The following is a 15,378-nucleotide window of genomic DNA, read 5'->3' on the forward strand; positions in this document are numbered from 1 at the left end:
TCCGGAAAGCTAATGAAGACAAGGCTCGATGAAGCCTGTTGGTAGTTGGGATTCAGAGGGTCTAAGTACAGAGGGAAGTACATGCTTGGAGGGTCTATATTGTAATCCTTGTACTCCAACTTATTTACTAGTGGATCGATTTGGCTTGGCGAGCCACGGAGAGGTTTTTCTACTAAGTACTTCGGTTTTCCTCTTCAATAATACATCCCCGTGTTGTCTTATGTTTACTTCTCTCTTCCCTTACTCCTTGTGTTTTATACTTAATTGTCAATAATGTATGCCCATGCATTAAGTAGTAGTCTCGGTTAATTGCGCATTAATTACTCTTACTCCGCATCTAGTTGAGTAGACTAAAAGCAATTAAGTCATAATTTAAAATTGAGGGTCTTAACTAGCTCTAGCATATGTAATATTAGCTTTCAATAAGAATTGCTTAATAATTTGAGAAGTGTTAATGTAAAAAATGTGTGTGTGTGTGTGTGTGTGTGTGTGTGTGTGTGTGTGTGTGTGTGTGTGTGTGTGTGTGTGTGTGTGTGTGAGAGAGAGAGGTTGTTTCATGTGAGAATGAGGAATTCTTAGGCTTGCTGAAATTGTTGCGCCAATTCTAGTTTATACCAAATGTGGAATTTAACCTAGTCCATTTTAGCATTTTCAAAAAGTAAAATGTTGATGTACATGGTCGTTAAAAGGTGATCTATTTGAGGGTTAATTGAAATTGTGTATATTCTTAAAAACCAATTGGTCTATATCTTGCCTTGATGGTAAAAATAATTATTATAGAACAAAACGTTATTATTTCAAATTATATCATAACTAGAAATAAAAATGATGTATTGATAATTGATAGACCCAGTTGTTGCACTAATCGGTGATATTAAACCTAACCCGACCCAGTCAATCGGGCCAATAACTCAATGACCCAACACATAGACCAGTTTGTGTCATTAATTGGATCGGATGTGCATAAAATCTAGTCAAAATAGGTAAAACCCGACGCGTTCTAGGCAAACTGTGTGACTCGATTAGGTTTTAATAACCCAGCTGGGTTTGTGAATTCTATAAAATTACATTAATAGGTCAAACTCATTGACCTTTCTACTATTTAATATATGATAATATGATAATTTAAATAAGTGAAAACTTAAATAAATAAATAATACACTTTTCAATTTCACAAAGCCAGTTAACATGAGTATATCAATATATGCTATATAATTTATTGCTTAAACCTTCTTTTCTCTTCTTTTGTTTACATTTTTTGGGATTTATTGGTTTATTGCTTCAATTTTAAGTCTTTAACCTTTTTTTCTCCTCTTATTTTGTTTATATATATTGAAATTTTAAAATCTTTTTATTTGATCTTGTGGTTCAACCATTGACTCATTGATTGAACCAGTAACTTAGCTCATAGACCAAATCAACGGCTGGTCCAAGTTTAATAACTATGGCACCAATCTTTGTCAAATCACTGATGTCTCCATCTACAGTCCAAACTCCTTTATCTTCCCTAAGGTTAGCACATAGACTTGGTTTTGGTTGTCGCTCAAATCCAATCCAATTCCCTTGTAAGTGTTAGGTTTTTGCTTTCAGACCAGCCCATGCCGTTTCTCCAACGGGTGTCCATGATGCATTGGTGTCATGTGAGTCTGGGTGATCCATTTCTCAATTGCCCATATGTCCGTAATGATAGGTATTAAGCTCAATCATTGCGTCATTTATTTTTTGGAATTTAGGCCCTTAAAACCCAAACCCATCAAGAGTAACTGATTTGGCCCCATTTGTGCTTTATTTGCGGTGGGCTTTTGAGAGATAAACAGAAATCACGTAGTATAGAAATTTGGGCCTTAACAAAACACTACTTGGACGTGGATCTTTTTTATTTTGATGAAAATACTAGGACGTCGTCGTATGTGCTTAATCGAGATTGCAAAGGATACAAGTTTCAAAGGAAAGCGTCATCGTTCAAATTACTCTACTGAGAAACAGGCTGCATCCAAAATAAGTCAAGTGAAATTATGAACTACCAAGTGACTTTTTTGAGGAAATACTAACAAGTGACTTAAGTGCCAGGCTTAGAAAAATAATATGTAAACCTGTTGTTAAAGCTATTGTTTACGTTGTCTTTTAAATTCGTAATAATATGACCAAAAAAAGCTATTAGTAAGTTTGCTAACATTCTAATATCATCCATTGGATCAAATTCCATATATATATATATATATATATATATATATATATATTTGTTTTTATTTTGCTATACTTTTTAAATGGAAACTATACAAAAGATTCGAGTGATTTGGGTACCCAAACTACTCTTAATGGATTCAAATCCTTTAAAACACCACTTCAACAGACTCTCACTCCAACAGTCCCAACTCCATAAATCACTTTACACAACCAAAAATCAATCCCATAATCCATTGAAAATGTCATGAACTGAGTTGTATTTGAGAAACTAAATAGAACTTTTATTTGGATATAACGTGACTAATCTCATGAACACGAGAGAAAGAGACTTTTTTTGTTTTAGTTCTGCTTCATTCCCTCTTCCATTCAAAGTACATAAATAAGACTGAAATAATCCATCAGTTACAATTAAATTCAAATTGAAAGATAATACAGTCTGATCTTTTACTCCTAATACATTGCCACTTATTTATCCCCATCTACTGCTGCACTGAAATTCAATCTGATCCAATCTATTGCAGTGTGTCATCCTTTACTCCAATTCTCCATCCTCGTGGCTCGGCAGTTGTGATATCTCTTGAGATGACATAAGAGAAGCAGAGTTTACTTAAACTATTAGACAGTTAGACATGTTGAATCAATGAAGAACAGAGATGTGTACATAAAGTTGGAACTTATAATAGTGATAATAATACTAATTTAGTCATCAAGAAAAAATAATTGAAGTATATGAAGTTAATAATAATAGTATTAAACTATTTATAATATATCAGTAGTAGTAGAAAGGATGATAATGATTCTGATGTCAATGGACAATAGTAACTATAATCATCAAATGATCTATTGAGAAATTGATTGTACTGTTAGTGTATAGCTTAGTCTAGTTTAGTCCATTGGGCTTAGCCCAATATACTGTACTTGTACTTTACTTATTTTACTTGTACTGCACACATACCTAGCCTATATAAAGGCTCTCTATTGTACATTATTTTACACATCAAATATACAGACTATTCAGTCTTTCTCTCTCACTTTACATTGTTAACATAGTATCAGAGCCATTCCTCTGATTTTCTGGTTCCTGTGGACATCTCCGGCGTTTTTCCGCTGCCCTCGTCTTCGTCCAGTGGTCACTGCAGAAGCGAGTCACCGCCGTCACGCCCACAGTACCTGCAAGTCTCGGATATCATCGTTCTGCTCATCCAACCGCCAAAGCAAAGGCATAAAGTGACAGAACAGCCAATTCCGAGCAAAACCCAACAAAGAACGGCCAGAAACTACATCACACGCGCCCCCACGCGCCGCCAGAAGTTTTCGGTCTCACGAGCACGCGCTCCACGCGCCGCCACGCGCCGTCTGTGACTCTCACGCGCCACACGCGCCAGTTCCACGCGCCTCACGCGCGCATCACGCGCCTCACGCGCCTGCATCCGTTTCACGTGCTGCCACGTCAGCCCTAGAGTGACGTCACACTGCCACGTCAGCACACGTCAGCACACGTCGTTGACCGTTGACCGTTGACCGTTGACCGTTGACCGAGTCAAAATTTTTCGACAGCACCTGTCTTGCTCAGTTTTTCGCGTAGATTCCGATTTTGAGCTCCGTTTCTGCATTTGAGGTCTCTAAATCCCATTTTTTGGTCATTTTCTTCATTATGGCTCAACAAAATGATCGAGATATCATACGTCCTATCACTGTTATGTTGGATGGTCCTACTAGTTATCATGCGTGGGCTCAGAATATGACTATCTTTCTCAAGGGTCGTAAACTGTGGAGGTATGTGACTGGTTCAATTCCTAAGCCAGTACCAAACCCTAAGTCCAAAGCCACAGCTGCTGAAGAGTCTTCCAAGACTGCTGTTCCAACAGATGATTATGAGGAACGTCTAGAGGAATGGGAGAGTATTCAGAGTAAGATCTTGTCTTGGTTTATCAATACATCTGTTCCCTCCATTCATAATCTTCTTCCTCGTCTTGAAACTGCTGAGGCTGCTTGGAAATTTTTGGCGGATCGCTATAATTGCACTAATGATTCAAGCTTGGAGTTCCACATTGAATCAAAGCTCTATCAAATGCGCCAAGAGACAGGTCAGTCCATTTCTGATTTTTATTCTCAGACTTCTACTATGTGGGAACAACTCTCTGCTGCAGATCCTCCACTGGTGTGCTCTAAGGACATTGAGCTGTTTGTCAAATATCGGGATCGTCGTAGATTTATGCACTTCATGATGGGTTTACGTGAGGATTTTGAGCCTACTAGGGCTTCTCTGCTTAGCCGGTCTCCTACTCCTTCTCTTGATGCTGCAGTCAAGGAGCTCATTTCTGAGGAGAACCGTCGACCTACTTATCACATGTCATCATCTGATCATGTATTGGCTACACCCTCTCCACAGCCTCCCATTGCTGCATTCACTGCTCCTCCACGAATAAACTCTGGGCATCCCAATTCTCAGTCTTCCAAAGGCACTCGCTGCAAGTTTTGCCGTGCCAAAGGCCATGACATCTCTGTTTGTCACAAGCTGCAGAAATTTGTGCAAGAGCATAATAAAGCTTCTCTTCCTCGGGCAGCTGCTGTATGTCCTTCAGATCCATCGGTTCCTACAGGTCCATCTTTGACTTCCTCACTTACTACGGCTGATATTGAGGCAGTTGTTCAACAGGTTTTATCCCGTACTTCCACTGCCCTTTCTGTAACCTCAGGTAAACAACCTTGGTTTTTTGATACTGCATGTTGTAACCATATGACTCCTGATGAATCCCAATTTTCTGATAAGGCACCCTTAGAACATCCAATCAACATTTACACTGCTGATGGAACTCCTATGTCTGTTAGTCATAAAGGAACAATATCTTCTCCTAATTTATCCCTTAGTGACACCTTTCATATCCCAAAGTTATCCCTCAATTTGCTTTCTGTTGGTCAACTTTGTGAATTAGGATTAGATCTTCTGTTTACTAATCATGGTGTGGATGTGCAGGATCCCCGGACGGGTCAAGTGCTTGGGACAAGCCTTAAAGTTGGTCGCATGTTTGAGGTTCATGACTTGAAGATTCCTTCACAAGTCGTTTCTGCAGCTGCAACCACTGCCACCTCCTCCCCTGATCTATGGCATGCTCGTCTTGGTCATCCATCCTTATCTCGTCTTCAGTTGTTAGCTTCTCAAGGTCATTTAGGTTCTGTTCAGTTTCAAAAATTTGATTGTACTTCCTGTCATTTTGGCAAACAAACAAAATTGCCTTTTAATAAAAGTGACTCCTTTTCTTCTGCCCCTTTTGATCTTGTTCATTCTGATATTTGGGGCCCTGCACCTGTTCCCACTGAGGGGGGATCTAAATATTTTGTCATATTTGTGGATGATTTTTCTCGATATACTTGGATTTATCTGCTTCACCATAGGTCTGAACTTGTGTCTATTTATCAAACATTTCATAAAATGATTGAAACACAGTTCAATCGCACTGTCAAAGTCTTTCGGTCAGATAATGCCCAAGAATATAATGATAAATCTTTCTTATCCTTTTTAGACAGTCATGGTACTCTTCCTCAGCGGTCTTGTCCCTACACCTCTCAACAAAATGGTCGTGCAGAACGAAAACATCGTCACATCCTTGATGTTGTCCGCACCCTTCTCATTTCTGCCTCTCTTCCTGAGCGCTTTTGGGGTGAGGCTGCACTCACTGCTGTGTACACCATTAATCGTATTCCTTCACCAACTAGACACAACAAATCACCCTTTGAGCTTCTTTATGGTCAAACTCCTGACTACTCCTCTCTTCGGGTTTTTGGTTGTGCTTGTTTTGTCTCTCTTCCTCCTCATGAACGAACAAAGCTCCAACCTCGTACTCGTCTCTGTTGTTTCCTTGGTTATGGTGTGTCTCAAAAGGGGTTTCGTTGCTATGATCCCATTTCTCGTCGCCTTCGTGTCTCCCGTCATGTTGAGTTTTGGGAGCATCGTCCTTTCACGAGTCTTCAGCAGTTTCCTGCATCTTCTTCCTCAGAATCTCCTATTTTTACTGATCTTTTCCTTCCTCTCTATCCTGAACTTGTGGAGGATTCTTCAACATCGGCTGCCTCTCCAGACGACTCATCTCCGGTTCTGTCTCCGGCATATGACCCGCCTGTATTGGATCCTGTGGCACCACCCTCTCCTGAGTCTCCTGTTAGTCCTGAACTTCGTCGTTCCACTCGGGTAAGCATTCCTCCCTCTTATCTCACTGATTATCACTGCTCTTTTGCTCTTGCCACCCTCTATGAACCTCACACCTATCGTGAGGCCCATACTGACCCTCTTTGGCAGCAAGCTATGAACGAAGAACTAGATGCCCTTCATAAGAATCACACTTGGGATATGGTTGATTTGCCTCCTGGTCAGTCTGTAGTAGGTTGTAGGTGGGTTTACAAGATTAAGACCAAGGCTGATGGATCTGTTGAACGATACAAGGCTCGCCTAGTTGCCAAGGGCTTTACTCAGGAGTATGGTATTGACTATGAGGAAACATTTGCTCCTGTTGCTCGCCTTACATCTGTCAGATGTCTCATTGCTGTGGCTGCTGTTCGCCGTTGGCCTCTTTATCAAATGGATGTGAAGAATGCTTTCCTCAATGGAGACCTCCATGAAGAAGTGTACATGCAACCACCCCCTGGCTATCCACACTCAGGCAGTCAAGTTTGCCGCCTTCGCCGTGCTCTTTATGGCCTCAAGCAGGCTCCTCGAGCTTGGTTTGAAAAGTTTAGCTCAGTTGTTGCTCAGCAGGGTTTCACTTCGAGTCCTCATGACACTGCTTTGTTTGTCTGAAGATCCTCTGCTGGTATCACTCTTATTCTTCTTTATGTTGATGATATGATTATTACTGGAGATGATTCTGCAGGTATCCGCTCTCTTCAGCACTTTCTTAGTCAGCATTTTGAGATGAAAGATCTGGGCACTCTCAGCTATTTTCTTGGGCTCGAGGTTACCTCATCCTCTGATGGATACTATCTTTCCCAGGCTAAATAGGCTTCTGATCTTCTCTCTAAAGCCGGTATCACTGACAACAAGACTGTTTCCACTCCTTTGGAATACAATGCGAAGCTCACACCTTTGGATGGTGAACCTATATCCGATGCTACTCGCTATCGTCAGTTGGTTGGCAGTTTGATCTATCTCACTGTTACTCGTCCGGATATTTCACATGCTGTGGGTATGGTTAGTAAGTTCATGGATGCATCTCGTTCTGTCCACTATGCTGCTGTTCTTCGGATTCTCCGATATGTCAAAGGCACACTTTATCATGGTCTGCATTACTCTTCTTGATCTTCTCTCGAGCTTCATGCTTATTCAGATGCTGACTGGGCAGGTGATCCGACTGATCGATGTTCTATCACAGGGTTCTGTTTCCTATTAGGTACTTCTCTTGTCTCGTGGCGCAGCAAGAAGCAGGATGTGGTTTCCCGTTCCAGTACTGAGGCTGAGTATCGTGCCCTTGCCGACACCACTTGTGAGCTTGTTTGGCTTCGCTGGCTCTTGGCTGACATGGATGCTCCACAGCCTACTGCCACTCCTCTTTATTGTGACAATCGTAGTGCTATCTACATTGCTCATAATGATGTCTTCCACGAACGCATCAAGCATATTGAGATCGACTGCCACATCACTCGTCAGCATCTCAAGAAAGGAAATCTCAAGTTGTTCTCCATCTCCTCTGCTGACCAGCCTGCTGATATCTTTACTAAGACTCATCCGCCTGGTCGTCTTCGTGATCTTATATCCAAACTCCAGTTGGCTTCCTCCTTGCCACCTCGAGTTTGAGGGGGGATGTTAGTGTATAGCTTAGTCTAGTTTAGTCCATTGGGCTTAGCCCAATATACTGTACTTGTACTTTACTTATTTTACTTGTACTGCACATCACTTTACATTGTTAACATGTACTATCAAAATAACGAAAGACTTTTGCGTTGAGAAACAAACTGCAGTAGAAGTGATAGATTTATTTGCATAGCAGAAGAGAAAAGTTGGGAACAAAGAATTATTACCAGTTAGTTTTGAAGCTGCCTCTGAACTCTGGCTAAATTCACTGATATTGCCACATATAGCCTATCTTTGAAATTGTTCAAGAACCTGAAAAATGCGACTCGCAGTGACATATTCAGTACTAATGTGCCAACAACTCCCCAGAAACCTGCGATAAATCCAAGGGCCACACTAACATAAAATCCTATGGATATTAATCCTTCTTTCTCATCTTGCCTGCCAGCATGTTCTCTGCTCCTGTTCATAGCTGGATTTTGAGCTATTTCTTCCCCCGAACATTTCTTTGGAAGCGGGACTCCGCAAAGATTTGGATTCCCCTCATATGAGGTTGCTTTAAAGGTATCAAGGTGAGGGCTTGTCGGAATTTTTCCGGAAAAATTGTTGTTTGACAAGTCCAAGACACTAAGACGATCAATATGAGAAAGGCTTGAAGGAATTCCACCAGAAAGCTGGTTTTGAGATAGATCCAAGGCATCTAATGATTGTAACATATCAATCTCTGAAGTGATTTGTCCCGTCAAACGGTTTCTTGAGAGATTTAAGGAAACCAATCCAACAAGTTCCACAATTTCTCTTGGAATCCGCCCAGTTAAATTATTGCTCGAGAGATCTATGCTTTTTAATAGTCCAAGAATATTTTTATACTCATGCTCTTTTCCTTTCCACATAAAAAACATACGATCATCATACGACATATCAAACAGGGTATTGTCGCTGACCTGTGTTTCATGAGAATGGCTGATTGTGGCATTTGGACTCACTTTTTGAGTTAAAGCAGTAAGATTGTTGAGGCATTTTGGCATACTTCCTGAGATTTGGTTTAAAGCAAGGTCTAAAATTTGCAGATGTGCTAGATGACAGATATGTGTCGGGATGGCTCCATAGAAGTGATTGGATCGAAGGATAAGTACAACTAAATTTGGATGACTAATCCCCAACCACATTGGTATCTGTCCTGATAGATCATTTTGTTTGAGATTAAAGAATACCAACTTTGTGCAATTCTTCAAGGAGGAAGGAAGTTTCCCACTAAAATTATTGTTACCTAAATCCAATGTCACAATCTCATGTAGAAATCCCACCGAACTTGGAATTTTCCCATGAAAATGATTGTTTGCCAAATTAAGAATTAATAATCCTTCAAAATGCATCAAACATGAATCTGGTATCGGTCTTGATAATTGGTTATTGGAGAGATCTAGAATGTTCAATTTCCCATTTTGAACTTCACATAAGGAAGAAATTGGGCCTGAAAGCAAATTCTTGGATAGATCCAAATATCCTGATTCAAATAAAAATTGTGGTATTCTGCCTTCAAGTTTATTTGAACTCAAGTCCACAATTGGGGGAAAAGTAAACTCCAACGACAAATTGGGAATTTGGCCACTAATTTGGTTGTAAGACAAATTCATATATCCTAATTGAGGAGGAAAGACCAAATTGAAATTCGAAAGGCTATCCGAAATTGCAGAATTGGAAATATCAAGCCAATAGTAATTTTTTTGAGTTTGAAGCCATTTTGGGAATCGAGGGCCTAGTTGGCAAAATCGTAAATTTATCTCATTTAATTGGAAAGGTGGAACCCAATCAGAGCTGAAGTTGAAATTCAATAAGTTATTAGACAAGTACAAATGCTTCAATTTTGTAAGTTTTGAGAAGTGGGCATCAGAAATAACACCTTCCAATGAATTACCTTGAAGATACAGAGACTCTAGGTTAGATAGTTTTCCCAAACTTTCAGGTATTGTCCCATTCAAACGATTTTGACTAAGGTCTAAAAATGTCAATGATGGAAATGTTGTGAGATCAGGTAATGATCCCATGATTTGATTCTGACCTAAATCCAAAAACTCTAATGAGTGGTTTGCACAGTGTGTCGAGTTATGAATAAAACCAAGTTGTCCGCTAAGATGGTTCAATGGTAGAGACAACGTTTTCAAATTACACATACCACCAAAGGCTTTTGGTATCTCGCCTTCAAACTCATTAGAATCAAGACCAAGCTCTGCAAGAGTGTTTATTTTGCTAAAAGCAATCGGAATTAAACCTTGAAATTGATTTTCAAAGAGATAAAGTTCAACAACACTAGTGTTGGAGTTGAACAACCATTCTAGTACTGAAGAAGAAGAAGTGAGATTATTAGAAGAGAGATCGAGGACATCCAGAGAAGTAGAAGAATTGACAAGAGGAACAGAGAAAATATTCGGAAGATTACAAGAGTCCAAGTGCACGTATGTCAAGTACGGCAGTTTATTCACAACATGGAGCCAATTATTGACTTTGCTCAGGTTAATGTCATCCATGTAAAGGATTTCTAAAGAAGAAAGTAGAGAAAGCCACTCTATGTTTTCAGGTTTATTAAAATTATTCCCTCCAAGATTAAGGTACTGCAAGTTGGAAAGATTCCCAAGCTGAAAAGGAATATTTCTTCCAAAATTAGCACCACTAAGGTCAAGGGATGTTACGTTGGAGAAAGATGCAATGAATTCTGGAATTTGGCTCTGATGAAAATCATTGTAGCTCACATCCAAATCAGTCAAATATTTCAACTCAATCAAGGAAGGATTAAGTTTACCTGACCCCACTCCTTGAAGATTGAGCATGATGACGTGGCCTGTTTGGTTGCTACAAGTGACCCTACTCCATGTGCAACAATCTTGATCAGAGCTCCAAGAAGAAAGATGGCGATCGTCATCAATAAGGTCTTGTTTAATCTTGAGAAGAGCTTGTCTCTCATGCTCTTTGCAGCCAAGGTGAGTATCTGCTAACCCCAAATAATTTGCAGTAGTTGGTTTCATGCACAAAAAAAGGAGAACTAAAGTGAGGAGAAATTGGAGGGAAGTTCCACCCATGATTAGGATGAATGTAGATGATCAAGATTGTGATTAAGATAAGAGCATCGATACACATCAAATGTGCAATGTTACAAGTATGAGATTTTATTTGCCGAGAATCCCCGCCTCCATTATTTATAGCTGCGTTCATTATAAATTATTAGAGTAAATAGTAAAATAGAAAGAAGACGAAAGTCACTGGAAATTTCTTTTCTTAGATTAGACACCGTAAGAAAAAGTGATGTTTACGTTCTTCTTATCTTGTTTCTAACAAAAAAAACAAAAATACACTGTCCGAATACCGTGAGTTCATAAAAAAAAAAAAAAAAAAAAGTCCGAATACCGTGGGCTACAAAAAGTAGTAGTGGTTTCCGGTTTTAATTTCTGAAAATGTGTTTCATAAGCGCAAACTTTGTTGGGAAACCATTAAAATCTTCCGCGGAAACTGAACTCGGTTCAAACTAAAAGGTCAAAAAGTAAGATGGTTAAGTCTTTGTTACACGACTGTATTCTTCTTTGACATGACATACTTTTCTTTACGTGAGAAAGGTGACTTGGAATTTGGAAGCAGTATATATATTGTCCAAAACGGAATCTAAAAGGTGTGATTATGTCATGTAGTTTTGCTCTCTTTAACTGCTAAGTGACATTACTCGTTTTCCAACACATGACTAAGGAGATTATTATCATTAAGGATCATGTTAACGAATGAATTTAAGATATTGATTAATAATCTATTTTAGAAAAGTTTTGATTTTATTTTTATAGGAAATAAAAAAGTTGTTAAAACATTTTTTTTTCTTTTTTCTATAAAAACTTTCTTTAAATGAATTATTAACCAATGTCCCAATGACATCAGTTAACATTTCTCTATTATTAATAATATTTTTTGATAGTAGACGTAAGGAGATTATGTAATCATAGAAAAATAGTTTTGTTCTCTACTTCTCTTTACTAAAAACACAAGGAGGTTACATAATTTGATTAATAGCACATAAACTTGGTAGTTCTAGTTGCCCCTTAAATCCCATGCAACCTTGTGGATTTTGGTTTCCCTCTTTTTCTATAATAAATATAACAATCCAAGAAAAAGTACTAGTCACATATGCGTTATACCTCAAAATGACTAATCACAATTAAGGTTTCTTGTAGTTGTTAATAAAAGCCTAATTCAACTTAGTATATGCCTGATGTGAGACTCATCACACACCCACACACATTACACAATCAATCAAATTGGAACATCACAATAAATATTACCGAGATTTTGATATGTAAGATTATGAGTAGTGAAAAAAAAATTATAAATCTATGTAAAAGTGATGGTTCATGACCAATTATAGTTGCACATATCATTAAGCTGTGACAAAAGTTATGATAAATGGTATGAATCTAGAAGGATAACTTGTATATTATACATGTGTTTCACAAAAGGTTCTAGACTTGGAAAACTTTCCAATTCTTCCAAGGTAGACTGCAACTAGTTCAAATCGAAAGTAAAAAGATTGTGTCGAAAGATAATATTTTCACACTAACCTCCGTCCTCCACTCCCCACTATCTACCATCCAACTACTACCACTCCACTAACATCTCCAGTTTTCAGTGGCCAACCACCACCGTTGGTGGCTGGTTGCCACCAGTCCCTGGTCTCTTTTTTTTTTTTTAATCTAAAATTTTTTCCCATTTTTTATTATATATGTGCTTGGAAGATGAGAAAATGTTAAAAAAATAAATAAATAAATAAAAGAAGTAAAAAGTATGTTTTCTATAGCATTTATGAAAACGTTACCAGACACTAAAAAATATATTTTGAAGCATTTTTCAAGAATGCAACTAATACTTAAATATTTTCCGTCAAATTATACACAACCCAAATAAATTGTTTTTATTTTTCACAATGTATTCTTCTTTCACGTGTTTTTCTAGAAATTTACTTGAAGTTTTAGGACTGCTGGAATTTACGGGCCAGTTATAGACTTTATACCAATTGTGGAATTTAAGCTATAGCCCATTTAGTTTGGTTTTTGGACACAAAAGAAGGGGAATATACTGAATTGTGACTCAAGGCTTTGGACATAAAATGCTAATTGTACATTATGGTTTAAAGGTGATTTAAAAACTAATTTGAATCGCATCTATCTCAAACTCAAAAAAAAAATCATTTCATGTCTTGACTTAACAGTAAAAAGAATAATCACTATAGAGAATATGCTATTAATTAGTTACAAATCATATTGAAATTAAAATAAGAGAAAAGCCTTGGTTAGGTTTTTTTTTTTTTTTTTTTTTTGAAAAGAAAAGGCCTTGGTTAGCTAGTGGTGTAAGTGTAACCAATCAAATTTCAGTTCTTGCACCAATCTTTGTCGAATCGCATTTACTAGATATTTTTGGTTGCGGCTCAATGATCCATCTTGCCGTAATAATAGGTATGGAGCCCATTCGGTATTTTTTATTTTTGGAATTTGGGCCCTATTTGAGCTGTATTTTTTCTGGGCTTTTGAAAGCTAAATAGCTACCACGTAGTAAAAAGAAAGAAGACGAAAGTGACTGGAAGTTTGTTCCAACAGATTAGACATCATTGTTAAGAAAAGGAAAATGCTAAAGAAAAAGTAATGGTATGGTTCAAGTATGTGGCGGTGAAGTTTTGAAGTGGTAAGTTTAAACCCCTCAAAGATGAAAATCATAGGAAATTTCTTATTAGCTTAGACAAAAGAAAAGTAGCAAATTTTGATTTAGGTAAAGACCAGGGTCAAAGAATTAAAAGATGTAGACATCTAGACCTAGCTAGTTCCACTGTTCGAGTCTTTAACATTGGAGAAGTATTTCATTGATGGCGATATTATCATTGCCAGCCATCTTTGTATCAATCTCTTTCTTTCAAAGGCGTGAATTGATAGTTATTACAGTGAACTTACCCAACACATACTTGAACTGGAAGTAGTAAAAAGTCATGGTTCAAATGATTTATAGAAAAAAACTAAATGTAAAGCAAAGAATTAGAAGAGCTTCTAGTCTATGAGTCTATGACCTTCTCCTTAGAAATTGTTTTGATGGCAAACACAGGCTTTTTAAGGCTAGACTAGAGACTTCTAATAGGATAGATCTTTATCTATCACTCTTATTATCAAATAAATAATAAATTCAGATAAATAATATTACAATAAAATACACATGGGCCACATTAAGTCCCCCTAATGAAGATAATTTTACGTAAGGGTCATCCACATTTTGTTACAGCTGAAATTAAATTAATGTCACAACTCACAAATTTGTACAGCTCCCATCTCCTGCTTTCAAGTATGAGGGAGTATGATTCCCTTCAAAGCATCGATATTTTTTCTATTATTTTCTTAGATTTTAGTTAATTTAATAATTAAGTAAAGAATATATATATAAATAAAATCTTGCAAAAATGAGTAGCACTGTAGCATTGGGAAAAAACTGAAAAAAAGAAAAGAAAAGAAAAGCCAAGATATATATATATATATATATATATATATATATACTGGTTTCACTATGACTCGTGTAACTATGACTTTATCAATTTTGATGAAGCAAATTAGCTAGATAGTCATGACAAATTCCTAGCTTAAGAAATCAGTGAGCATGGATTCAAAAAAGTTATCCTTGTGCCTTGCTATAGAAGCAAAAGGGAAGAAGTGAAAAATACGATATACGTCTTTACTGTCTTAGGTTCAATTATTCAAAAATAATAACTGAATCATTTCAGTAAATTTTTTATTTGCAGAATTTCTCTAATGGTTTCAAATCCTTTTTACCACCACACCAACAGACTCTCACTCCAACTCCAAACCCCTTTTACACTGCCAAAAAGTAAACCCATAATCCATTGAAAATTGTTATAAACCATAAAATTTTAGTCGGATTCAAAGGTGACTAATCCTACTAACATGAGAGAGAGACTGTTTTTTTGTTATAATTCTGCTAGATTCCTGCATCCATTCAATGTAGATAAATAAGACTGAAATAATCTTATTCTAAAAGATGGTAACAAACTACTATCAGTTACATTTTAAATTCAAATTGAAAGATAATACAATCTGATCTTTTATTCCTAATCTCTACTGACACTTAAATTTATCCTCATCTGCTATTGCATTTATATTCAACTCCTTATCTCCTTCCTAGTGGCTCAGCAGTTGTGATATCTCTTGTGATGTCTGTATTTTGTACCTAACAAAAAACTTGTTACCAAGAGTGTTGAAAATTTGTCAATATTATCACACCGGATTTAACTCCAAAATAATAATTTTTGCTTCAACTTTATTTAGCCTTCAAAAAATTCCCTGACATCCCCCTATGGCAATAATAACCTAAACAAGTTC

The 15,378-nt window shown here is 37.4% G+C and overlaps 2 protein-coding genes across 2 annotated transcripts; one reads left to right on the forward strand and one right to left on the reverse strand.

Moving 5' to 3' along the window:
* The first annotated feature begins 3,768 nt into the window (after positions 1-3,768).
* On the forward strand, positions 3,769-5,369 carry LOC115989277. The gene is made up of 2 exons (XM_031112948.1): positions 3,769-4,886; positions 5,165-5,369. Exons 1-2 carry the CDS (start codon positions 3,842-3,844, stop codon positions 5,200-5,202), a joined length of 1,083 nt encoding a protein of 360 aa, XP_030968808.1. The 5' UTR covers positions 3,769-3,841; the 3' UTR covers positions 5,203-5,369.
* A 2,833-nt stretch (positions 5,370-8,202) lies between these two features.
* Positions 8,203-11,049, reverse strand: LOC115991380 (receptor-like protein EIX2). Its single transcript, XM_031115080.1, has one exon. It carries the CDS (start codon positions 11,047-11,049, stop codon positions 8,203-8,205), a length of 2,847 nt encoding a protein of 948 aa, XP_030970940.1.
* Positions 11,050-15,378: the final 4,329 nt, after the last annotated feature.

The sequence above is a fragment of the Quercus lobata genome, chromosome 5, assembly GCF_001633185.2.
Source record: "Quercus lobata isolate SW786 chromosome 5, ValleyOak3.0 Primary Assembly, whole genome shotgun sequence".
Lineage (NCBI taxonomy): Eukaryota > Viridiplantae > Streptophyta > Magnoliopsida > Fagales > Fagaceae > Quercus > Quercus lobata.